We start from the raw sequence: 26492 nt of genomic DNA, 5'->3' as shown, positions 1-26492 counted from the left end.
TAAACTTCTTCACAACAGTATCTCGGACCTGCCTGGTGTGTTCCTTGTTCTTCATGATGCTCTCTGCGCTTTTAACGGACCTCTGAGACTATCACAGTGCAGGTGCATTTATACGGAGACTTGATTACACACAGGTGGATTGTATTTATCATCATTAGTAATTTAGGTCAACATTGGATCATTCAGAGATCCTCACTGAACTTCTGGAGAGAGTTTGCTGCACTGAAAGTAAAGGGGCTGAATAATTTTGCACGCCCAATTTTTCAGTTTTTGATTTGTTAAAAAAGTTTGAAATATCCAATAAATGTCGTTCCACTTCATGATTGTGTCCCACTTGTTGTTGATTCTTCACAAAAAAATACAGTTTTATATCTTTATGTTTGAAGCCTGAAATGTGGCAAAAGGTCGCAAAGTTCAAGGGGGCCGAATACTTTCGCAAGGCACTGTACATAATTTTTGTAATGTCTTTATTCTTTTGGAACTTCTGTGAGCGTTTTACTATTAATTTGTATTGTTTATTTCACTTGCTTTGGCAATGTTAACATGTTTCTCATGCCAATAAATTGAATTTAATTGACAGAGAGAGACAGATACAGAGAAAGTAGAGAGAGAGAAAGTAGGTAGAGAGAGTCAGAGAGACAGAGAGAGACAGAGAGAAAGAGAAAGTAGAGAAAGAGAGAGACAGATAGAGAAAGTAGAAAGAGAGAGAGAAAGTAGAGAGAGAGAGAAACAGAGAGATCGAGAGAGAGACTAACTGACTGGCTGCTTGGCTAATAAATGCTACAGATGTAAGGAAAATAGTGTGGAAATCTACCAAAAAACAATTAGGCAATAACAAATTCAATCTCTTCTAGACAATTTCCTGGACAAAATGTTCCACTGTAATAGTGAAGGTGTAAACTTGGCAGTAGAAAACCTAAACAGTGTATTTGACCTCTCAGCTTCCCTATCAAACCTAAAAACTTAAGAAACCTAAGAAAATTATCAACATTGACAAATGGTTTGATGAAGAGGGCGGCAGGTAGCCTAGTGGTTAGAGAGTTGGACTAGTAACCGAAAGCACGAAAGTGCTGTTTGAATGAATGCTTACGAGCCTGCTGCTGCCTACCATCGCTCAGTCAGAATGTTCTATCAAATCATAGACTTAGTTATAACATAATAACACACAGAAATACGAGCCTTAAGTCATTAATATGGTCGAATCCGGAAACTATCATCTCGAAAACAAGACGTTTATTCTTTCAGTGAAATACGGAACTGTTCTGTATTTTATCTAATGGGTGGCATCCATAAGTCTAAATATTCCTGTTACATTGCACAACCTTCAATGTTATGTCATAATTATGTACAATTCTGGCAAATTAGGCAGCCCAAACTGTTGCATATACACTGACTCTGTTTGCAATGAACGCAAGAGAAGTGACACAATTTCACCTGGTTAATATTGCCTGTTAACCTTGGCTTGTTTTAGCTAAATATGCAGGTTTAAAAATATTGAGTATTGATTTTAAGAAAGGCATTGATGTTCATGATTAGGTACACATTGGAGCAACGATACGCACCACATCGATTATATGCAACGCAGGACACGCTAGATAAACTAGTAATATCATCAACCATGTGTAGTTAACTAGTGATTATGATAGATTGATTGTTTTTTATAAGATAAGTTTAATGCTAGCTAGCAACTTACCTTGGTTTATTGCATTCGCGTAACAGGCAGTCTCCTCGTGGAGTGAAATGTAATCAGGTGGTTAGAGCGTTGGACTAGTTAACTGTAAGGTTGCTAGATTGAATCCCCGAGCTGACAAGGTGAAAATCTGTCGTTCTGCCCCTGAACAAGACAGTTCACCCACTGTTCCTAAGCTGTCATTGAAAATAAGAATGTGTTCTTAAGTACACCACCTATTCAGTAGGAATGATTTACAGAGTGTCCACACTATAACGCTATAGTTATAGAAATCCAGACGCATAACCTTTGAAAGAACGGGTCCAGAAGACCCGTGTAATCCTAGGACAGCGGTGTCTGTCGGCTCAATCAGAAACAACCTTTACATTTCTATCACACAATCTGTATTGTTTCAGCGACCCAGACTGAATAGAGCCCTTAGCCCACTGAACTCTTCATAGGATATGAAGAGATATGGACACTGAACTCTTCATAGGATATAAAGAGATATGGACACTGAACTCTTCATATGATATGAAGAGATATGGACACTGAACTCTTCATATGATATGAAGAGATATGGACACTGAACTCTTCATAGGATATGAAGAGATATGGACACTGAACTCTTCATAGGATATGAAGAGATATGGACACTGAACTCTTCATATGATATAAAGAGATATGGACACTGAACTCTTCATATGATATGAAGAGATATGGACACTGAACTCTTCATAGGATATGAAGAGATATGGACACTGAACTCTTCATAGGATATGAAGAGATATGGACACTGAACTCTTCATATGATATAAAGAGATATGGACACTGAACTCTTCATATGATATGAAGAGATATGGACACTGAACTCTTCATATGATATGAAGAGATATGGACACTGAACTCTTCATAGGATATGAAGAGATATGGACACTGAACTCTTCATAGGATATGAAGAGATATGGACACTGAACTCTTCATATGATATGAAGAGATATGGACACTGAACTCTTCATATGATATAAAGAGATATGGACACTGAACTCTTCATATGATATGAAGAGATATGGACACTGAACTCTTCATATGATATGAAGAGATATGGACACTGAACTCTTCCAGTGGGGGGGGGGTGAAGGGAGGACGGCTCATAATAGTGGCTGGAATGGAGCAAATGGAATGGCATCAAACACATGGAAACCATGGAAACCACGTGTTTGATGTAATTTGATACCATTCTACCGATACCACTCCAGCCATTACCACAAGCCTGTCCTCCCCAACTATGGTGCCACCAACCTCCTGTTTTCACTGTACAAAAACACGTGACAAAAACTTGAAAACTTGAAGACATTTACAAACATGTGACTTTATTCCAGAAACGTCTATCTCTACAGTGCCTTCGATTCCCCTCAGGACCTGTTTACCCAGTGCCTCAACAGAATAACAACATTGATCGTAGGTTGACATAAATCATCACCATTACCCAAATCTATGATGGCACATACAGTGGGCTAAAATCAGGGTCAAAATCAGATATTCTTTAACAAATCGACATTGAAACCAAAGTATACACCTCACATACATGGTTATGGGCTGAAACAACAAGACCTGTACCATGTCAGATATAGAGTTGAAATGTTTTCAATTTCGAGTTTGCATCCCAATATTACACTTATATATCCCAGAATCCCAATATATCACAGAAGACTGAAATATAACAAAACGGTTTGACATAGAAACACCAGATTTTCAGCGTTCAATTATTTCCATTTTTTATGTTTATTAATTATGCAATTATGACAAAAAACTAACATTCCACCCATGAGGCTACTGGGTAATTTGACTGCAGGAAATGGCTACTTTAAAATCTAGACAGGGAGAACACGACCATTCAAAAGTTTGTGGTCACGTAGAAATGTCCTTGTTTTTGGAACGAAAAGCACATTTTTTTGTCCATTAAAATAACAGAATTGATCAGAAATACAGTGTAGACATTGTTAATGTTGTCAGTGACTATTGTAGCTGGAAACAGATTTTGTTTTTTAATGGAACATCTACATAGACGTACAGAGGCCCATTATCAGCAACAATCTCACGCGTGTTCCAACGGCACGTTGTGTTAGCTAATCCAAGTTTATAACTTTAAAAGGCTAATTTATCATTAGAAAATCCTTTTGCAATTATATTAGCACAGCTGAAAACTGTTATCATGATTAAAGAAGCAATAAAACTGGCCTTCTTTAGACAAGTTGAGTATCTGGAGCATCAGCATTTGTAGGTTCGAGTACAGGCTCAAAATGACCAGAAACAAATACTTTTCTTCTGAGTCTATTCTTGTTCTGAGAAAAGAAAGCTATTCCAAGAGAGAAATTGCCAAAAAACTGAAGATCTCGTACAACGCTGTGTACTACTCCCTTCACAGAACAGCGCAAATTGGCCCTTGCCAGAATAGAAAGAGGAGTGGGAGGCCCCGGTTATCACATCTGCTCCTGCTACGCCCTCTGGTGTTCATCCGGTTACTCCCTCTCTCTCTCTGTGTGATTGTGTGGTTGGAGACAGGTGTGCTGGAGTCAGAGTAGATCCCCACCAACTGCAACCTGTTCCATAATCAAGACCTCTACAAATACTCAGTCCTGCCACTTCCATCTCTGCTCAGCCAGTTCATGATTTTAGCCATTTATGATTTTTCAAGATCCTGATACGCTGCTGTGCATGTTTCCCTGCCTGACACCGTTTATCCTCTCATTGCAGTTAGCGCTCTGTCTCTGGCTCCTGTCACCACTACCTTGGATTCCTCTCAGGGCCTGTTTACCCTGTTCTACTCAGACAACTCAACCTCAGTCTCCACATCTCACCACCACTACCTTGGATTCCTCTCAGGGCCTGTTTACCCTGTTCTACTCAGACAACTCAACCTCAGTCTCCACATCTCACCACCACTACCTTGGATTCCCCTCAGGACCTGTTTACCCTGTTCTACTCAGACAACTCCAACCTCAGTCTCCACATCTAGTTTCTCTACAACTCATCTGAGCTTCCCCGGATCTGCACTCCATATCTCCCTGTGTAACAATAAATATTTTGGTTAATTCATCCCTGTTTCCTCATCTGAGTCTGCTCTTAGGTTCCACCGTGTCGCTCAGCTTAACACCGGTGCATAACTGAGCAAGTCAAGTACATTAGTCTGTCTAGTTTGAGAAACAGACGCCTCACAAGTCCACAACTGACAGGTTCATTAAATAGAGTTCCTCTGTCCAGTGTCTGTGTTCCTCTGTTCCTCTGTCCAGTGTCTGTGTTCCTCTGTTCCTCTGTTCCTCTGTCCAGTGTCTATGTTCCTCTGTTCCTCTGTCCAGTGTCTCTGTTCCTCTGTCCAGTGTCTGTGTTCCTCTGTTCCTCTGTCCAGTGTCTGTGTTCCTCTGTTCCTCTGTCCAGTGTCTGTGTTCTTTTCCACATCTTAATATTTTATTTTTATTGGTCAGTCTGAGATGAGGCTTTTTTTTTGCATCTCTGCCTAGAAGGCCAGCATCCTGGAATCGAAACCACAAATGCTGATGCTCCAGATACTCAACTCGTCTAAAGAAGGCCAGTTTTATTGCTTCTTTAATCATGACAACAGTTTTCAGTTGTGCTAACATAATTGCAAAATAGTTTTCTAATGATCAATTAGCCTTTTAAAATGATAAACTTGGATTGGCAAGCACAACTGGAACACATGAGTGATGGTTGCTGATAATGGGCCTATATAGATATTCCATAAGAAATCAGCCATTTCCAGCTACAATAGTCATTTACGACATTAACAATGTCTACACTGTATTTGATAAATGTTGTTATTTTAATGGACAAAAAAATAAGGACATTTCTACGTGACCCCAAACTTTTGAACGGTAGTGTTCATGTATTTCCTATGTTTTCTTAGGAAAGTCTAATGTGTAACCAGGATCAGGTCACACTGAAGAGATGAATCACCATAACATGATATAGAAACATAAAATCACAAACACCTGAGGAGATATTCAGTAGACAGCTTTACAGGGACTAAAGGTCAGGGGCTAGAGGTCAGGGACTAGAGGTTAGAGGCTAGCGGTCTGGGGCTAGAGGTCAGGGGCTAGAGGTCAGGGGCTAGAGATCAAGGACTAGAGGTCAAGGGGTTAGAGGTCAGGGGCTAGAGGTCAGGGGCTAGAGGTCAGAGGCTAGAGATCAGGGACTAGAGGTCAGAGGCTACAGTTCAGAGGCTAGAGCTCAAGGGCTAGAGGTCAGGGCCTAGAGATCAAGGACTAGAGGTCAAGGGGGTAGAGGTCAGGGGCTAGAGGTCAGAGGCTAAAGGTCAGGTACTAGAGGTCAGGTACTAGAGGTCAGGGGCCAGAGGTCAGGGGATAAAGATCAGCGGCTAGAGGTCAGAGGCTAGAGATCAGGGGCCAGAGGTCGGGGGCCAGAGGTCGGGGGCCAGAGGTCGGGGGCTAGAGGTCGGGGGCTAGAGGTCGGGGGCTAGAGGTCAGGGGGTTAGAGGTCAGGGGGTTAGAGGTCAAGGGGTTAGAGGTCAGGGGCTAGAGGTCAGGGGCTAGAAGTCAGGGACTAGAGATCAGGGACTAGAGGTCAGAGGCTAGAGTTCAGAGGCTAGAGGTCAGGGCCTAGAGATCAAGGACTAGAGGTCAAGGGGTTAGAGGTGAGGGGCTAGAGGTCAGAGGCTAAAGGTCAGGTACTAGAGGTCAGGGACTAGAGGTCAGGGGCCAGAGGATAAAGATCAGGGGCTAGAGGTCAGAGGTTAGAGATCGGGGGCCAGAGGTCGGGGGCCAGAGGTCAGGGGCTAAGAGGTCAGGGGCCAGAGGTCAGGGGCCAGAGGTCAGGGAGCAGAGGTCAGGGGTTTAAAGTGCTGAATTCCTCTCCCTGTACTCCAGACCGATACCATCATTCTAAACAATTATAAATCACTAGTCATCAATTATTTACCATGTATCAATACAACTATCAGTTCCACCACCTTTATGTCTGTCAACAACTGTGTGACTATCATTTACAACAACACCCACAGATAAATATATATATATATGTTTACAACAACACCCACACATAAATATATATCTATATGTTTACAACAACACACATAAATATCCATCTGCAATATGACCAGACAGCAGTATAAAAGTGGGATGACAGAACCCGAAGAGACTTGGCTGTTCAACAAACAAAACCCTCAAATCCAATGTGTGTCCCAATTAGCCCCTATCAGATGGCATCCCATTCCCTATATAGTGCACTACTTTAGACCAGATGGCACCAAATGATGCCATTTGGCACTTTCCCCAAGGTTCAGATCTAGGATCAGTTTCCCCAAGGTTCAGATCTAGGATCAGTTTCCCCACGGTACAGATCTAGGATCAGTTTCCCCAAGGTACAGATCTAGGGTCAGTCTAGGTACAGATTTAGGGTCAGTTTCCCCTAGGTACAGATCTAGGGTCAGTTTCCTCTAGGTACAGATCTAGGATCAGTTTCCCCTAGGAACAGATCTAGGATCAATTTCCCCCAGGTACAGATCTAGGATCAGTTTCCCCAAGGTACAGATCTAGGATCAGTTTCCCCAAGGTACAGATCTACGATCAGTTTCCCCAAGGTACAGATCTAGGGTCAGATTCCTCTAGGTACAGATCTAGGATCAGTTTCCCCTAGATACAGATATAGTACCAGTTTCCCCTAGGTACAGACATAGGGTCAGTTTCCTCTAGGTACAGATCTAGGATCAGTTTCCTCTAGGTACAGATCTAGTATCAGTTTCCCCTAGGTACAGATATAGGATCAGTTTCCCCTAGATACATATATGGTACCAGTTTCCCCTAGGTACAGATCTAGGATCAGTTTCCCCTAAGTACAGATCTAGGATCAGTTTCCTCTAGGTACAGATATAGGATCAGTTTCCCCTAGATACATATATGGTACCAGTTTCCCCTAGGTACAGATCTAGGATCAGTTTCCCCTAGATACAGATCTAGGATCAGTTTCTCCTAGATACAGATCTAGGATCAGTTTCCCCTAGATACAGATCTAGGATCAGCTGACCCAAGATACGTTCTGTAATCATGATTCTGTTATCATTATTACAAGCGTATTATACTCTAAATCGTCTTGTAACTAGTACTTAGATCATGTTGAACAACAAAACTACATTCCGGGAACTTTCAATAAATCAGAAGAAGAGAGGCAGGAATCATCCAACCAGGATTTCTGGAAAGCCAGGAAATGTATTGAAAGGAGAAATGCTGTGATTGGCTACTAGAGGTTAGGGAAGATCCCTCTCTTCCCCCCTCTCCCTCTACTCCCTGCTCTCCCTCTCTTACTCCTTCCTCTCTCTCCTCTCTCTCTCCCTCTCTCTCCCCCTCTCTCCCTCTCTCTCCCCCTCTCTCCCTCTCCCTCTCTCCCTCTCCCCCCTCTCCCTTTCTACCTCTCTCTCCCTCCCTCTCCCCTATCTTCCTCCCTCTCCTCCCCCTACCTCTCCTCCCTCTCCTCCCCTACCTCTCCTCCCCCTGCCTCTCCTCCCTCTCTCCTCCCTCTCCTCCCCCTACCTCTCCCCCTCTCTCCTCCCTCTACCTCTCCTCACTCTACCTCTCCTCCCTCTATTCTCCCTCTCCTCCCCCTCTCTCTCCCCTCTCTCCTCCCTCTCTCCTCCCCCTCTCCCCCTCTCCCCCTCTCTCTCCCCTACCTCTCCTCCCTCTCCTCCCCCTACCTCTCCTCCCTCTACTCACCCTACCTCTCCTCCCTCTACTCCCCCTACCTCTCCTCCCCCTACCTATCCTCCCCCTTCCTCCCTCTCCTCCCCCTACCTCTCCTCCCTCTCCTCCCCCTACCTCTCCTCCCCCTCTCCTTGAGAGAGTCTTGAGGTATATCTTGGAGTCCTGGTCTCTGTCTCTCCCTCTCCCCTACCTCTCCTCCCCCTACCTCTCCTCCCCCTACCTCTCCTCCCCCTACCTCTCCTCCCCCTACCTCTCCTCCCTCTCTCCTCCCCCTCATACTCCTTCCTCTAGAGGAAACCTTCAGGTTTGCCAGACCCGTGGATCTTGAGGTATATCTTGGAGTCCTGGTCTCTGTCCTGTATCCGGCGGTGCAGCGTGCGTCTGAAACACACCAGGTACAGAGGCAGCAGGAAGCCCAGCATACTGACCCCCAACAGGCCTACATTCACCCAGAGTGGGTCTCCCTTCAGAGGGCCCATCATGGCCATGAAGAGAGGCTGCTGGAACAGAGAAAACAGAGCAGACACCAGAGACTGCATCCCCGTCAGACTGCCAAACTGAGACGACGGGTACCTAGAGAGATACAGAAAACAACATCAATATATACACACACACACACCATGTGTGACATTATAGAAGAACTCACACAGCAGCATAGAGACCTCCGGTAGCAGAGTGGATTATAGAAGTACTCACACAGCAGCATAGAGACCTCCGGTAGCAGAGTTGATTATAGAAGTACTCACACAGCAGCATAGAGACCTCCGGTAGCAGAGTGGATTATAGAAGTACTCACACAGCAGCATAGAGACCTCCGGTAGCAGAGTTGATTATAGAAGTACTCACACAGCAGCATAGAGAACTCCGGTAGCAGAGTGGATTATAGAAGTACTCACACAGCAGCATAGAGACCTCCGGTAGCAGAGTTGATTATAGAAGTACTCACACAGCAGCATAGAGACCTCCGGTAGCAGAGTGGATTATAGAAGTACTCACACAGCAGCATAGAGACCTCCGGTAGCAGAGTGGATGAACCCTCTCACAACAGTGTGGAGGACAAATGACAAGATCTGAGGAGAGAAGGAATAAATCAGACGACAGTCAGTCTGGTACCCAAAATGGATACAGGGGTGTCCAGGGAGTAGGGGCTAGGGTGTAGGAGCTAGGGTATAGGGGCTAGGGTGTAGGGGCTAGGGTGTAGGGGCTAGAGTATAGGGTGTAGGGGCTAGGGTGTAGGGACTAGAGTATAGGGTATAGGGTGTAGGGGCTAGGGTGTAGGGGCTAGGGTGTAACGGCTACAGTGTAGGGGCTAGGGTATAGCGGCTATGGTGTAGGGGCTAGGGTGTAGGGGCTAGGGTGTAGGGGCTAGGGTGTAGGGGCTAGGGTGTAGGTGCTAGGGTGTAGGGGCTAGGGTGTAGGGGCTAGGGTGTAGGGGCTAGGTTATAGGGGCTAGGGTATAGGGGCTAGGGTATAGGGGCTAGGGTATAGGGGCTAGGGTATAGGGCTAGGGTGTAGGGGCTAGGGTGTAGGGGCTAGGGTGTAGGGGCTAGGGTGTAGGGGCAGGGTGTAGGGGTAGGGTGTAGGGGCTAGGCTATATGGGCTAGGTTATAGGGGCTAGGGTGTAGGGGCTAGGGTGTAGGGGCTAGGGTGTAGGGGCTAGGGTATAGGGGCTAGGGTATAGGGGCTAGGGTATAGGGCTAGGGTGTAGGGCTAGGGTGTAGGGGCTAGGGTGTAGAGGCTAGGGTGTAGGACAGGGCTCTCCCACCCTGTTCCTGGAGAGCTACCCTCCTGTCAGTGGAGGCTGCTGAGGGGAGGACGGCTCATAATAATGGCTGGAAAGGAGCGAATGGAATGGCATCAAATACATGGAAACCATAGAAACCATCATGTATTTTACACCCATCCACTTATTCTGCTCCAGCCAATACCGCTAAGCCCGTCCTCCCCAATTAAGGAGTCACCAACCTCCTGTGCCTCCTGTAGGTTTTCACTCCAACCCTAGATGTAACTAACCTTCAGCTTATCAACCAGTTAGTTATTATAATCAGGTATGCTAGGGTTGGAATGAAAACCTACAGGAGGGTAGATCTCCAGGAACAGGGTTGGAGTTAAAACCTACAGGAGAGTATCTCCAGGAACAGGGTTGGAGTTAAAACCTACAGGAGAGTATCTCCAGGAACAGGGTTGGAGTTAAAACCTACAGGAGAGTAGATCTCCAGGAACAGGGTTGGAGTTAAAACCTACAGGAGAGTAGATCTCCAGGAACAGGGTTGGAGTTAAAACCTACAGGAGAGTAGATCTCCAGGAACAGGGTTGGAGTTAAAACCTACAGGAGAGTAGATCTCCAGGAACAGGGTTGGAGTTAAAACCTACAGGAGAGTAGATCTCCAGGAACAGGGTTGGAGTTAAAACCTACAGGAGAGTAGATCTCCAGGAACAGGGTTGGAGTTAAAACCTACAGGAGAGTAGATCTCCAGGAACAGGGTTGGAGTTAAAACCTACAGGAGAGTAGATCTCCAGGAACAGGGTTGGAGTTAAAACCTACAGGAGAGTAGATCTCCAGGAACAGGGTTGGAGTTTAAACCTACAGGAGAGTAGATCTCCAGGAACAGGGTTGGAGTTTAAACCTACAGGAGAGTAGATCTCCAGGAACAGGGTTGGAGTTTAAACCTACAGGAGAGTAGATCTCCAGGAACAGGGTTGGAGAGCCCTGGGATGTATTGTCTAGAAGCTGATACTGCCCACTACAGGGAGAACAGGCCATGTCTAGCTGTAGTTCCACTGTAAAGCCTATAGGAGGAGACAGAGCACTGCTCTCTTCTCATTCCTATATCAGCTGTCACTGACACTGGTCCTGGAAAACTGCTGCTCATTGGCCAAAAGGTGGTGAGGAGGCGGGGCGTAGTTTGAGTGACAGTTGGACGGAGCACTCACCTGCAGAGGGAGGTTGGGCACCAGGCAGGTGATGCCAAATCCCACCAATAGGACGTTGGTCAGGATGAATGCTCGCATGGCATTGGTCACCTTCTGGATCTGTCTGTCTCTGCGCTTGGGCTGATCCCTGGGGGGGAGGGGGAGGGTATATGAGAGGGGAAACTAGAGGAAGTCAGAACCTATTCCCAACATTTAGCAGATCTATTATCCAGAACAACTTCCATTAGTGCATTCATCTCCAGATAGCTAGGTGGACCAGTCATAGTCAGGACATTCATCTCCAGATAGCTAGGTGGACCAGTCATAGTCAGTACATTCATCTTCAGATAGCTAGGTGGACCAGTCATAGTCAGTACATTCATCTTCAGATAGCTAGGTGGACCAGTCATAGTCAGTACATTCATCTTCAGATAGCTAGGTGGACCAGTCATAGTCAGTACATTCATCTTCAGATAGCTAGGTGGACCAGTCATAGTCAGTACATTCATCTTCAGATAGCTAGGTGGACCAGTCATAGTCAGTAAATTCATCTTCAGATAGCTAGGTGGACCAGTCATAGTCAGTACATTCATCTCCAGATAGCTAGGTGGACCAGTCATAGTCAGTACATTCATCTTCAGATAGCTAGGTGGGACAACCACATATCACATTCAAAGTCAGTACATTTTCCTTAAACAAAGTAGTTATCAGCAAAGTCTGTGCAAATCAACCCTTAACCCCGAAGCACATAACCCATAGGAACTAACCCCTAGCCCCTAGGAACTAACCCCTAGCCTCTAGGAACTAACCCCTAGCCTCTAGGAACTAATCCCTAGGAACTAACCTCTAGCCACTAGGAACTAACCCCTAGCCTCTAGGAACTAACCCCCAGGAACTAACCACTAGGAACTAACCCCTAGCCTCTAGGAACTAACCCCTAGGAACTAACTCCTAGGAAATAACCTCTAGGAACTAACCCCTAGGAACTAACTCCTAGGAACTAACCCCTAGCAACTAACCCCTAGATACTAGGAACTAACCCCTAGCCTCTAGGAACTAACCTCTAGCAACTAACCTCTAGCCTCTAGGAACTAACCCCTAGGAACAAACCCCTAGGAACTAACCCCTAACCCCTAGGAACTAACCCGTAACCATAGAAGGTAAGGGCTACTTGCTAGTGACTTGACTTGGCTAGGGTGTAGAGGCTTGAGTAGAGGGGCCAGGAGTTAGTGTTTATTTGCTAGGGGCTAGCCGTAGGGAGGTAGGGGCTCGGGGCTATGGACTAGTGTGTAGGGGTGTAGGGGTTAGGGTATAGATGACATAGTGTCTTACTTGCTGGCTGGTTCCTTCTCCTCCTCTCCATCTTCACAGTCCTTCAACTTCCAGTCCATAATCTGACCAATCACAGGAGTCGTCATCAGACACAGTAGCTGCAGCATGCCGAAGATAGAGGAGTACAGACTGACTGTATAGGGAAGAGGGGAGGGGAGGAGGGAGGGAGGAGGGAAGGGGTGGAGGAGGAGGGAAGGTGTGGAGGAGGAGGGAAGGTGTGGAGGAGGAGGGAGGAGGGAAGGTGTGGAGGAGGAGGGAGGAGGGAAGGTGTGGAGGGGGAGGGAGGAGGGAAGGTGTGGAGGAGGAGGAAGGAGGGAAGGTGTGAAGGAGGAGGAAGGAGGGAAGGTGTGGAGGAGGAGGGAGGAGGGAAGGTGTGGAGGAGGAGGGAGGAGGGAAGGTGGGGAGGAGGAGGGAGGAGGGAAGGTGTGGAGGAGGAGGGAGGAGGGAAGGTGTGGAGGAGGAGGAAGGAGGGAAGGTGTGGAGGAGGAGGAAGGTGGGAAGGTGTGGTGGAGGAGGAAGGTGGGAAGGTGTGGAGGAGGAGGGAGGAGGGAAGGTGTGGAGGAGGAGGGAGGAGGGAAGGTGTGGGGAGTACAGAAGAATAAGCAGAGAGAGTTATTAGACAGTGTAATAAATAACTTGTCCATGTTAATAATACACAGCGGTTGTTTAATATTCAGTTAGCTGGACTGGGTTAGCTCAGAGCAGGGACAGTCCAAGGACTGGACTGGGTTAGCTCAGGGCAGGGACAGTCCAAGGACTGGACTGGGTTAGCTCAGGGCAGGGACAGTCCAAGGACTGGACTGGGTTAGCTCAGGGCAGGGACAGTCCAAGGACTGGACTGGGTTATCTCAGGGCAGGGACAGTCCAAGGACTGGACTGGGTTATCTCAGAGCAGGGACAGTCCAAGGACTGGACTGGGTTATCTCAGGGCAGGGACAGCCCAAGGACTGGACTGGGTTAGCTCAGGGACAGTCCAAGGACTGGACTGGGTTAGCTCAGGGACAGTCCAAGGACTGGACTGGGTTAGCTCAGAGCAGCGACAGCCCAAGGACTGGACTGGGTTAGCTCAGGGACAGTCCAAGGACTGGACTGGGTTAGCTCAGGGACAGCCCAAGGACTGGACTGGGTTAGCTCAGGGACAGCCCAAGGACTGGACTGGGTTAGCTCAGAGCAGCGACAGCCCAAGGACTGTATATACTGTACTCGATACCATCTACTGTATCTTGCCTATGCCGTTCTGTACCATCACTCATTCACATATCTTTATGTACATATTCTTTATCCCTTTACACTTGTGTGTATAAGGTAGTAGTTTTGGAATTGTTAGTTAGATTAACTCGTTGGTTATTACTGCATTGTCGGAACTAGAAGCACAAGCATTTCGCTACACTCGCATTAACATCTGCTAACCATGTGTATGTGACAAATAAAATTTGATTTGATTTGATTTGACTGGACTGGGTTAGCTCAGGGACAGCCCAAGGACTGGACTGGGTTAGCTCAGGGACAGCCCAAGGACTGGACTGGGTTAGCTCAGGGACAGCCCAAGGACTGGACTGGGTTAGCTCAGGGACAGCCCAAGGACTGGACTGGGTTAGCTCAGGGACAGCCCAAGGACTGGACTGGGTTAGCTCAGGGACAGCCCAAGGACTGGACTGGGTTAGCTCAGGGACAGCCCAAGGACTGGACTGGGTTAGCTCAGTCTCTACTACCCAGACAGTAATTAGGGTTAAATGTTCAGTCTCTACTAAGGGAGAGAAAGAGAGAGAGAAAGAGAGAGAGAAAGAGAGAGAAGACGAGAGAGAAAGAGAGAGAGAAAGAGAGAGAGAAAAAAAGAAAGAAAGGAGAGAAAAGGAGAGATGTCTTTCAAATTCCAAATTCAATTCTGTAATTCAAGCAGGAAGTGGAGAATTTACTTGGAATTGCAGCAATCTTCTAAAAATGTAATTGGAATTTACACTGTCTGATTTGGAATTGAGTTAGAATTTACACTGTCTGAATTGGAATTGAGTTAGAATTTACACTATCTGGAATTGAAAATAAAAACATAATTGGAATGGAATTTTAAACTTTACATTTCATTATAATTGTGCAAATTCCTCACTGGATGTAAAGCATTTGGCCTTGAATTTGAATGCAAACTGTGTTTTAAACCAATCAAATAATTTAAACTCGATACATTAATGTATATGCATTATTTTATGCATTATTTTTGTAATGTTTTAAGGTTAGGTTGTTCTGGTCCAATTAAAGGGATTGTTCAACCAAATGACAGATCGGTGTCCTTAACCAGTCTTATTCTGTATTGCCTCATCTGATGTTTCCATCCAAAGACACTTACAGTCAAACATGTATTTTACACAAGGGTGGTATTGGGAATCAAACCCACTATCTTAGAGTTGTAAGAGCCATGAGCTACCAACTGAGCTACAGAATACAACATATTGTGTGGCTTACTTCCAGCCTTGGAAAAATACATGTCTTATACACACATAGTGAAAGGTGTTGTTTTAAAGAGCCATAGTAGTACAGCGCCCCTGGAGGACATTAGGGTTAAGTGCCTCGAGGGCACATCAGATGTTTTACCTTGTCGGCTATTGGAACCATTTAAACTGGAACAACCATCTCAGTAAATCCAGCAACCCACAGATTAGATTAGAATAGACAAACATGTATGCTAATTATCTTTGAAAAATCACCCAATCAATATACATGCAAAAAAACACAGATATTGAAATAAAGATTTCTAAAAAAAGGAACCTGCCATAGAGCATGCTGGGAAATATGATAATGATGGGCGTGGTTTTGAGTCGGTGTTTTACTCTACCCAGAGTACAAATGACACAAATTACACTCACCTCTGCTTAGTAACACTGGTTCTTACACCACTGAGTGTTCATTTACAGTGCCTTACGAAAGTATTAAAATAATGTAATGTAATAATAATGTAACTCCTGAATTAATTAATAATTAATAAACATTATTAGAGAGTCTACCTTTAGTGTTATTGTTTCATTAGGACAGACATGGTATATGGACACCCTTCAACTTAGTGGATTCGTGCCACACCCGTTGCTGACAGGTGTATATAATTTAGTGACTTTCAACATGGCACCATCACAGGATGCCACCTTTCCAACAAGTCAGTTAGTCAAATTTCTGCCCTGCTAGAGCTGCCCCCTGTCAACTGTAAGTGCTGTTATTGTAAAGTGGAAATGTCTAGGAGTAACAACGGCTCAGCCACGAAGTGGTAGGCCACACAAGCTCACAGAACAGGACAGCCGAGTGCTGAAGTGCGTAGTGAGTACAAATTGTCTGTCCTCAGTTGCAAAACTCACTACCGGGTTCCAAACTGCCTATGGAAGCAACGTCAGCACAAGAACTGTTCATCGGGAGTCTTCGTGAAATGGCTTACCATGGTTGAGCAGCCGCACACAAGCCTAAGATCATCATGTGCAGTGCCAAGCGTTGGCAGGAGAGGTGTGAAGCTCGCCGACATTGGACTCTGAAGCAGTAGAAAAGAGCTCTCTGGAGTGAAGCATCACGCCTCACCATTTGACAGTCCGATGGACGAATCTGGGTTTGGTGAATGCCAGGAGAACGCTACCTGCCCCAATGCATAGTGCCAACTGTAAAGTTTGGTGGAGGAGGAAGAATGGTCTGGGGCTGTTTGGCAATGCTACAGCATACAATGACAATCTAGACGATTCTGTGCTTACTACTTTGTGGCAACAGTTTGGGAAGGCCCTTTTCTGTTTCAGCATGACAATGCCCCCGTGCACAAAGCGAGGTCCATACAGAAATGGAATGACGAGGTCGGTGTGGAAGATCTTGACTGGCCTGCACAGAGCCCTGACCTCAACCCCATCGAACACCTTTGGGATGAATTGGAACGCCGACTGCAAGCCAGGCCTAATCACCCCCAACATCAGTGCCCGACCTCACTAATGCTCTTGTGGCTGAATGGAAGCAAGTCCCAGCAGCAATGTTCCAACATCTAGTGGAAAGCCTTCCTAGAATAGTGGAGGCTGTTATAGCAGCGATGTTACAACATCTAGTGGAAAGTCTTCCCAGAAGAGTGGAGGCTGTTATAGCAGCAAAGGAGGGACCAACTCCATATTAATCCCCATGATTTTGGAATGAGATGTTCGACCAACAGGTGTCCACATACTTTTGGTCAAATCAAAATCAAATGTTATTTGTCACATGCGCCAAATACAACAGGTGTAGACTGTGAAATGTTACTTACAAGCCCTTAAGCCCTTAACGTTATTTTCCTTACTGTGAAATGCTTAATACAAACAGGTGTAGACTGTACTGTGAAATGCTTAATACACACAGGTGTAGACTGTACTGTGAAATGCTTAATACACACAGGTGTAGACTGTACTGTGAAATGCTTAATACACACAGGTGTAGACTGTACTGTGAAATGCTTAATACACACAGGTGTAGACTGTACTGTGAAATGCTTAATACACACAGGTGTAGACTGTACTGTGAAATGCTTACTTACAAGCCCTTAACTTCATTTTCCTAAAACTGCATTGCTGGTCTTAAGAAAAAACGTACTATATAAAGTAAAAAATGAGTAACGAGGCTACAGTCAATGTGGTACCGGTACTGAGTCAATGTGGTACCGGTACTGAGTCAATGTGGTACCGGTACTGAGTCAATGTGGTACCGGTACTGAGTCAATGTGTTACCGGTACTGAGTCAATGTGGTACCGGTACTGAGTCAATGTGGTACCGGTACTGAGTCAATGTGGTACCGGTACTGAGTCAATGTGGTACCGGTACTGAGTCAATGTGGTACCGGTACTGAGTCAATGTGGTACCGGTACTGAGTCAATGTGGTACCGGTACTGAGTCAATGTGGTACCGGTACTGAGTCAATGTGGAGGCTACATACAGGAGGTACCGGTACTGAGTCAATGTGGTACCGGTACTGAGTCAATGTGGTACCGGTACTGAGTCAATGTGGTACCGGTACTGAGTCAATGTGGTACTGGTACTGAGTCAATGTGGTACCGGTACTGAGTCAATGTGGTACCGGTACTGAGTCAATGTGGAGGCTACATACAGGAGGTACCGGTACTGAGTCAATGTGGAGGCTACATACCGGTACTGAGTCAATGTGGTACCGGTACTGAGTCAATGTGGTACCGGTACTGAGTCAATGTGGTACCGGTACTGAGTCAATGTGGTGCCGGTACTGAGTCAATGTGGTACCGGTACTGAGTCAATGTGGTACCGGTACTGAGTCAATGTGGAGGCTACATACAGGAGGTACCGGTACTGAGTCAATGTGTTACCAGTACTGAGTCAATGTGGTACCGGTACTGAGTCAATGTGGTACCGGTACTGAGTCAATGTGGTACCGGTACTGAGTCAATGTGGTACCGGTACTGAGTCAATGTGGTACCGGTACTGAGTCAATGTGGTACCGGTACTGAGTCTCCGGGAGGGAAACACACATTAGCTTGCTGCTAGGAATGTTGTTCATATGAACACAGTTTGCAGCGTCCTCTAATTGTTATTATGAATCTTATTTAATAAAATATATATTTAAGAAAATTGATGTGTAAATGTTACATAAAGAGAGTTTTGTTTGAATATTTAAAAAAAAATGTGTAGCAAAGGTGTTTTAGATATTTAGTTCGTTAAAAGGTAAAGTTGGCATTTGGAAATCTGCCGTGAGTGGCAGTAGTTGGCTTGAGTTGAAAGAAGTGACAGGAAGTAACATTCAGGGAATTGGTCTAGAGAGGAAACTTAATTATGTGATTGTTATGGCAGAATATTACATTAGGAATTGTGGTTTTGAATTGACTGAGATTTGGAATTTGAGATGGAATTTAATTGTTGTTGAACTGTTGAGGAAAAATATTAAATGAGGTTTTGTAGTTAAGAATTGAAGTAGGAATTGACTCCAACCGTGACATCCACACAGGTTGTTGTTCGTGGCTCACCCAGCCCTAGCAGCAGTACCCACCAGTGTTGAGGTCTCCAGGATGTTGTTCATGGCTCACCCAGCCCTAGCAGCAGTACCCACCAGTGTTGAGGTCTCCATCGCTGAGGTCTCCAGGTTGTTGTTCATGGCTCACCCAGCCCTAGCAGCAGTACCCACCAGTGTTGAGGTCTCCAGGTTGTTGTTCATGGCTCACCCAGCCCTAGCAGCAGTACCCACCAGTGTTGAGGTCTCTAGGTTGTTGTTCATGGCTCACCCAGCCCTAGCAGCAGTACCCACCAGTGTTGAGGTCTCCAGGATGTTGTTCATGGCTCACCCAGCCCTAACAGCAGTACCCACCAGTGTTGAGGTCTCTAGGTTGTTGTTCATGGCTCACCCAGCCCTAGCAGCAGTACCCACCAGTGTTGAGGTCTCCATCGCTGAGGGCCTCCAGGATGTTGTTCATGGCTCACCCAGCCCTAACAGCAGTACCCACCAGTGTTGAGGTCTCCAGGTTGTTGTTCATGGCTCACCCAGACCTAGCAGCAGTACCCACCAGTGTTGAGGCCTCCAGGATGTTGTTCATGGCTCACCCAGCCCTAGCAGCAGTACCCACCAGTGTTGAGGTCTCCAGGATGTTGTTCATGGCTCACCCAGCCCTAGCAGCAGTACCCACCAGTGTTGAGGTCTCTAGGTTGTTGTTCATGGCTCACCCAGCCCTAGCAGCAGTACCCACCAGTGTTGAGGTCTCCAGGATGTTGTTCATGGCTCACCCAGCCCTAGCAGCAGTACCCACCAGTGTTGAGGTCTCCAGGTTGTTGTTCATGGCTCACCCAGCCCTAGCAGCAGTACCCACCAGTGTTGAGGTCTCCATCGCTGAGGGCCTCCAGGATGTTGTTCATGGCTCCCATGTAGAAGATGAGACGGAGCCGAGTGATGCACATGGTGACCAGAGAGAGGATGAAGAGAGGGCTGCTGATGCTCTGCATGAACGACTGGGCTGCAAGAGAGAAAGGGTTCGGAAGGACAGAGAGAAAGGGGGGGGAAGAGGTGATTCCAAAAGCTATATTTTGCTATGGAATGTTTTTCACATGGCTGAAGTAATCTGTGTAAATGGTGGGCCTGTATGTAATGAGAGCACAAATAAGAACACCAGAACTAATTTAGGCTTCCCTCAACCAAGGGGCTGAATACTTAAGCAATGACTAAGTATTTAGTCAGCCACCAATTGTGCAAGTTCTCCCACTTAAAAAGATGAGAGAGGCCTGTAATGTTCATCATAGGTACACTTCAACTATGACAGACAAAATGAGAAAAAAAATCCCCAAAATTACATTGTAGAATTTTTAATGAATTTACTTGCAAATTATGGTGGAAAATAAGTATTTGGTCACCTACAAACAAGCAAGATTTCTGGCTCTCACAGACCTGTAACTTCTTCTTTAAGAGGCTCCTCTGTCCTCCACTCGTTACCTGTATTAATGGCACCTGTTTGAACTTGTTATCAGTATAAAAGACACCTGTCCACAACCTCAAACAGTCACACACCAAACTCCACTATGGCCAAGACCAAAGAGCTGTCAAAGGACACCAGAAACAAAATTGTAGACCTGCACCAGGCTGGGAAGACTGAATCTGCAATAGGTAAGCAGCTTGGTTTGAAGAAATCAACTGTGGGAGCAATTATTAGGAAATGGAAGACATAAGACCACTGATAATCTCCCTCGATCTGGGGCTCCACGCAAGATCTCACCCCGTGGGGTCAAAATGATCACAAGAACGGCGAGCAAAAATCCCAGAACCACACAGGGGGACCTAGTGAATGACCTGCAGAGAGCTGGGACTAAAGTAACAAAGCCTACCATCAGTAACACACTACGCCGCCAGGGACTCAAATCCTGCAGTGCCAGACGTGTCCCCCTGCTAAGCCAGTACATGTCCAGGCCCGTCTGAAGTTTGCTAGAGAGCATTTGGATGATCCAGAAGAAGATTGGGAGAATGTCATATGAAACCAAAATATAACTTTTTGGTAAAAACTCAACTCGTCATGTTTGGAGGACAAAGAATGCTGAGTTGCATCCAAAGAACACCATACCTACTGTGAAGCATGGGGGTGGAAACATCATGCTTTGGGGCTGTTTTTCTGCAAAGGGACCAGGATGCCTGATCCGTGTTAAGGAAAGAATGAATGGGGCCATGTATCGTGAGATTTTGAGTGAAAACCTCCTTCCATCAGCAAGGGCATTGAAGATGAAACGTGGCTGGGTCTTTCAGCATGACAATGATCCCAAACACACTGCCCGGGCAACGAAGGAGTGGCTTCGTAAGAAGCATTTCAAGGTCCTGGAGTGGCCTAGCCAGTCTCCAGATCTCAACCCCATAGAAAATCTTTGGAGGGAGTTGAAAGTCTGTGTTGCCCAGCAACAGCCCCAAAACATCACTGCTCTAGAGGAGATGTGCATGGAGGAATGGGCCAAAATACCAGCAACAGTGTGTGAAAACCTTGTGAGGACTTACAGAAAACGTTTGACCTCTGTCATTGCCAACAAAGGGTATATAACAAAGTATTGAGATAAACTTTTGTTATTGACCAAATACTTATTTTCCACCATAATTTGCAAATAAAATCATTAAAAAGTCCTACAATGTGATTTTCAGGATTTTTTTCTCTCATTTTGTCTGTCATAGTTGAAGTGTACCTATGATGAAAATTACAGGCCTTTTTAAGTGGGAGAACTTGCACAATTGGTGGCTGACTAAATACTTTTTTGCCCCACTGTATGTATATTTATAGTTTTTGTTATCTTCAAATGTTAGAATTTGTCTTCCAATTTGACAGTACAAATTATTTTGGGTAAAAAATAAAGACAATTAAATACATTTTAATTCCGCTTTGTTTTTTTTAAATATTTTTTTATATAGTAATTGTATTGTAAATGTGTATTATTTTTTGCGTCGCCATCTAACTTGAATGTTATTTTGACCTGTCCATCGATCAGCACAATAATCGATTAAACGGGACCATGTTTGAAACACAAGTGGTTCGGAGCTCAATAGTTACACAGGTGATAATTGGGGTGAGCATATTTTATTTTCTTTAATGTGCTGTATGTACACTGTGTTATATTGTAGGTACTTTGTGTTGCGTTATGTTGACAGGAAGTTGAATGAAGTTTGTTGAGTTGGATGAATCTTTAGTGAATGTTGTCTGAACGTTGTGTAATGTTGTATGAATCTTTAGTGAATGTTGTCTGAACGTTGTGTAATGTTGGATGAATCTTTAGTGAATGTTGTCTGAACGTTGTGTAATGTTGGATGAATCTTTAGTGAATGTTGTCTGAACGTTGTGTACTGTTGTATGAATCTTTAGTGAATGTTGTCTGAACGTTGTGTAATGTTGTATGAATCTTTAGTGAATGTTGTCTGAACGTTGTGTAATGTTGGATGAATCTTTAGTGAATGTTGTCTGAACGTTGTGTAATGTTGTATGAATCTTTAGTGAATGTTGTCTGAATGTTGTGTAATGTTGGATGAATCTTTAGTGAATGTTGTCTGAACGTTGTGTAATGTTGTATGAATCTTTAGTGAATGTTGTCTGAACGTTGTGTAATGTTGTATGAATCTTTAGTGAATGTTGTCTGAATGTTGTGTAATGTTGGATGAATCTTTAGTGAATGTTGTCTGAACGTTGTGTAATGTTGGATGAATCTTTAGTGAATGTTGTCTGAACGTTGTGTAATGTTGGATGAATCTTTAGTGAATGTTGTCTGAACGTTGTGTAATGTTGTATGAATCTTTAGTGAATGTTGTCTGAATGTTGTGTAATGTTGGATGAATCTTTAGTGAATGTTGTCTGAACGTTGTGTAATGTTGTATGAATCTTTAGTGAATGTTGTCTGAACGTTGTGTAATGTTGGATGAATCTTTAGTGAATGTTGTCTGAACGTTGTGTAATGTTGTATGAATCTTTAGTGAATGTTGTCTGAACGTTGTGTAATGTTGTATGAATCTTTAGTGAATGTTGTCTGAATGTTGTGTAATGTTGGATGAATCTTTAGTGAATGTTGTCTGAACGTTGTGTAATGTTGTATGAATCTTTAGTGAATGTTGTCTGAACGTTGTGTAATGTTGTATGAATCTTTAGTGAATGTTGTCTGAATGTTGTGTAATGTTGGATGAATCTTTAGTGAATGTTGTCTGAACGTTGTGTAATGTTGGATGAATCTTTAGTGAATGTTGTCTGAACGTTGTGTAATGTTGGATGAATCTTTAGTGAATGTTGTCTGAACGTTGTGTAATGTTGTATGAATCTTTAGTGAATGTTGTCTGAACGTTGTGTAATGTTGGATGAATCTTTAGTGAATGTTGTCTGAACGTTGTGTAATGTTGTATGAATCTTTAGTGAATGTTGTCTGAACGTTGTGTAATGTTGTATGAATCTTTAGTGAATGTTGTCTGAACGTTGTGTAATGTTGGATGAATCTTTAGTGAATGTTGTCTGAACGTTGTGTAATGTTGTATGAATCTTTAGTGAATGTTGTCTGAACGTTGTGTAATGTTGGATGAATCTTTAGTGAATGTTGTCTGAACGTTGTGTAATGTTGGATGAATCTTTAGTGAATGTTGTCTGAACGTTGTGTAATGTTGGATGAATCTTTAGTGAATGTTGTCTGAACGTTGTGTAATGTTGTATGAATCTTTAGTGAATGTTGTCTGAACGTTGTGTAATGTTGGATGAATCTTTAGTGAATGTTGTCTGAACGTTGTGTAATGTTGGATGAATCTTTAGTGAATGTTGTCTGAACGTTGTGTAATGTTGGATGAATCTTTAGTGAATGTTGTCTGAACGTTGTGTCCTTACATTCCTCCTTGGGTTTTCTGCTGACCTCCAGGTCCATGGTTGAGAGACAGAGTCTGTTGTGTCCTTCCTTAGTGGCCAACTCTCTCTGCTTCGGACTGTTGCCCACACTCAGACGCTTCCCCACCTTGGTCACCTGATTGTAAAACTGCTTCCCTGTGATCTTGTGGTCAAAACCCAGCCAACTGAACTTTACCTTCACACTAGGGAGGAAGAGGGGGACAGGGAGAGGGGGACAGGGAGAGGGGAGGGAGAAAGGATGAAGGGGAGGTGGTGAGAGAGAGAGAGAGAGAGAGATGGAGGGGTTCACGTAACACAGTAACAGAGAGGGGTTCATGTAACACAGTAACAGAGTGGGGTTCATGTAACAGAGAGGGCTTCATGTAACACAGTAACAGAGAGGGGTTCATGTAACACAGTAACAGAGAGGGGTTCATGTAACACAGTAACAGAGAGGGGTTCATGTAACACAGTAACAGAGAGGGGTTCATGTAACACAGTAACAGAGAGGGGTTCATGTAACACAGTAACAGAGAGGGGTTCATGTAACACAGTAACAGAGAGGGGTCATGTAACAGAGAGGGCTTCATGTAACACAGTAACAGAGAGGGCTTCATGTAACACAGTAACAGAGAGGGCTTCATGTAACACAGTAACAGAGAGGGATTCATGTAACACAGTAACAGAGAGGGGTTCATGTAACACAGTAACAGAGAGGGGTTCATGTAACACAGTAACAGAGAGGGGTCATGTAACACAGTAACAGAGAGGGGTTCATGTAACACAGTAACAGAGAGGGGTTCATGTAACACAGTAATACAGCTGGTTGTCCGTACAGTTAAACATTCCTGATCTGACCTGGAGCTTGACCTATGACCTTTAACCTGGCGGAAACTAGATGTGTGCGGTGTGCACCTGGAGTCCATGTCCTCGGGGCCAGGGAAGGGTTCCAGGGGCCAGTTGAAGAAGCAGTTGAAGAAGACGAGGCCGGAACAGGCTGCCCAGACAACCATGATGGTAATGAAGGTCACACCAAGGTCATAGATCACCTAGGGAACATCAACAACAAAGATGATCAACTACATTACAGTTTCTTAAAGATGTTTCAGATACTTTTGGTGCGTGTGTGTGTGTAAACGTGCCTGTGTGTGTTACCTTGACTCCAGGGAAGGTGACAGCAGAGGAGGCATAGGAGCCGATCATCAGAGCAATGAATGTAGAACGCAGATTGCCAAACATGTTAGGGAGCTGAAGGGAGAGAAAGAGAGAGAGAGAGATTCTTTTGGTTTCCAGGCTTTTGGTTTGTGAAAGACTCCTGTCTAAACTGGTTGGGGTCTCTCTGAGGGTCAGAAAGAAACGCAAGGAAAAAGAGTCCGTATTTTGTTTATTAAAACAAATACTGGGACTATATTCTTGGTGCGGTGAAAGACGATAGGAGGAGCAAGAGGTGGAGCGAGAGGCGGTGGATCTCTAGTGACACAGCGTTGACAGATCCCTAGTAATGTAACACAGTGTTGACAGATCTCTAGTAATGTAACACAGCGTTGACAGATCACTAGTAATGTAACACAGTGTTGACAGATCTCTAGTAATGTAACACAGCGTTGACAGATCTCTAGTAATGTAACACAGTGTTGACAGATCACTAGTAATGTAACACAGCGTTGACAGATCACTAGTAATGTAACACAGTGTTGACAGATCAATAGTAATGTAACACAGCGTTGACAGATCACTAGTAATGTAACACAGTGTTGACAGATCACTAGTAATGTAACACAGCGTTGACAGATCTCTAGTAATGTAACACAGTGTTGACAGATCACTAGTAATGTAACACAGCGTTGACAGATCACTAGTGATGTAACACAGTGTTGACAGATCACTAGTAATGTAACACAGCGTTGACAGATCACTAGTAATGTAACACAGTGTTGACAGATCACTAGTAATGTAACACAGCGTTGACAGATCACTAGTAATGTAACACAGTGTTGACAGATCACTAGTAATGTAACACAGCGTTGACAGATCTCTAGTAATGTAACACAGTGTTGACAGATCACTAGTAATGTAACACAGCGTTGACAGATCACTAGTGATGTAACACAGCGTTGACAGATCACTAGTAATGTAACACAGTGTTGACAGATCACTAGTAATGTAACACAGCGTTGACAGATCTCTAGTAATGTAACACAGTGTTGACAGATCACTAGTAATGTAACACAGCGTTGACAGATCACTAGTAATGTAACACAGCGTTGACAGATCTCTAGACAGATCTTTAGTGATGTAACACAGCGTTGACAGATCTCTAGTGATGTAACACAGCGTTGACAGATATTTAGGACTCTGTTGTTTATGCCTAAAACACCCTTTCAAAAATAAACATGCAGTAACTGCAGTTGAGTGGAATTTTTTGGACACAGTAATTGCAGAATACTGTAGTTATACTGCACTCTCGCTGCAATATTGTTTTGTAAGGGCAGTCTGAATTAGTCAATATTGTTTTGTAAAGGCAGTCTGAATTAGTCAATATTGTTTTGTAAGGGCAGTCTGAATTAGTCAATATTGTTTTGTAAGGGCAGTCTGAATTAGTCAATATTGTTTTGTAGGGGCAGTCTGAATTAGTCAATATTGTTTTGTACGGGCAGTCTGAATTAGTCAATATTGTTTTGTAAGGGCATTCTGAATTAGTCAACGCTAATACATAAATCTGTAAATAATGTGGACATTTTTTGATGAGACAATCCATTTGACATCCCACTATACTTAACAGAAACTAAAGGGATGCTGCTAACCAGCTAACCAGTGCAGCACAAACAATTATGAATTATTCCACCAAAAGCTAGTTGGCTACTGTAGCTAAATTACAGTGGCCATCAGAAAGTATTCATACCCCTGGACTTCTTCCACATGTTGTTGTGTTACAGACTGAATTTAACATGGATTACATACCCCATAATGAATTTAACATGGATTAAATACCCCATAATGAATTTAACATGGATTAAATACCCCATAATGAATTTAACATGG

General features: G+C 44.4%; 1 protein-coding gene across 1 annotated transcript in view; it reads right to left on the bottom strand.

Annotated features, from left to right (window-relative positions):
• Positions 1-8669: 8669 nt before the first annotated feature.
• LOC139388270 (large neutral amino acids transporter small subunit 4-like) overlaps positions 8670-26492 on the bottom strand; it is a 34846-nt gene continuing 17023 nt past the window's right edge. The window contains exons 6-13 of the mRNA XM_071134833.1: positions 24606-24698; positions 24366-24499; positions 23454-23653; positions 19449-19592; positions 12646-12778; positions 11335-11461; positions 9397-9470; positions 8670-8973 (exon numbers count right to left, since the gene is read on the bottom strand). Coding sequence (XP_070990934.1) covers positions 8688-8973; positions 9397-9470; positions 11335-11461; positions 12646-12778; positions 19449-19592; positions 23454-23653; positions 24366-24499; positions 24606-24698 — 1191 coding nt within the window. The 3' untranslated portion in view covers positions 8670-8687. The remainder of the gene's footprint in view (positions 8974-9396; positions 9471-11334; positions 11462-12645; positions 12779-19448; positions 19593-23453; positions 23654-24365; positions 24500-24605; positions 24699-26492) is intronic.

This window comes from Oncorhynchus clarkii, chromosome 29 (assembly GCF_045791955.1).
Source record: "Oncorhynchus clarkii lewisi isolate Uvic-CL-2024 chromosome 29, UVic_Ocla_1.0, whole genome shotgun sequence".
NCBI classification, from domain to species: Eukaryota; Metazoa; Chordata; class Actinopteri; order Salmoniformes; family Salmonidae; genus Oncorhynchus; species Oncorhynchus clarkii.
This window is presented reverse-complemented; position numbering and strand designations above follow the sequence as displayed.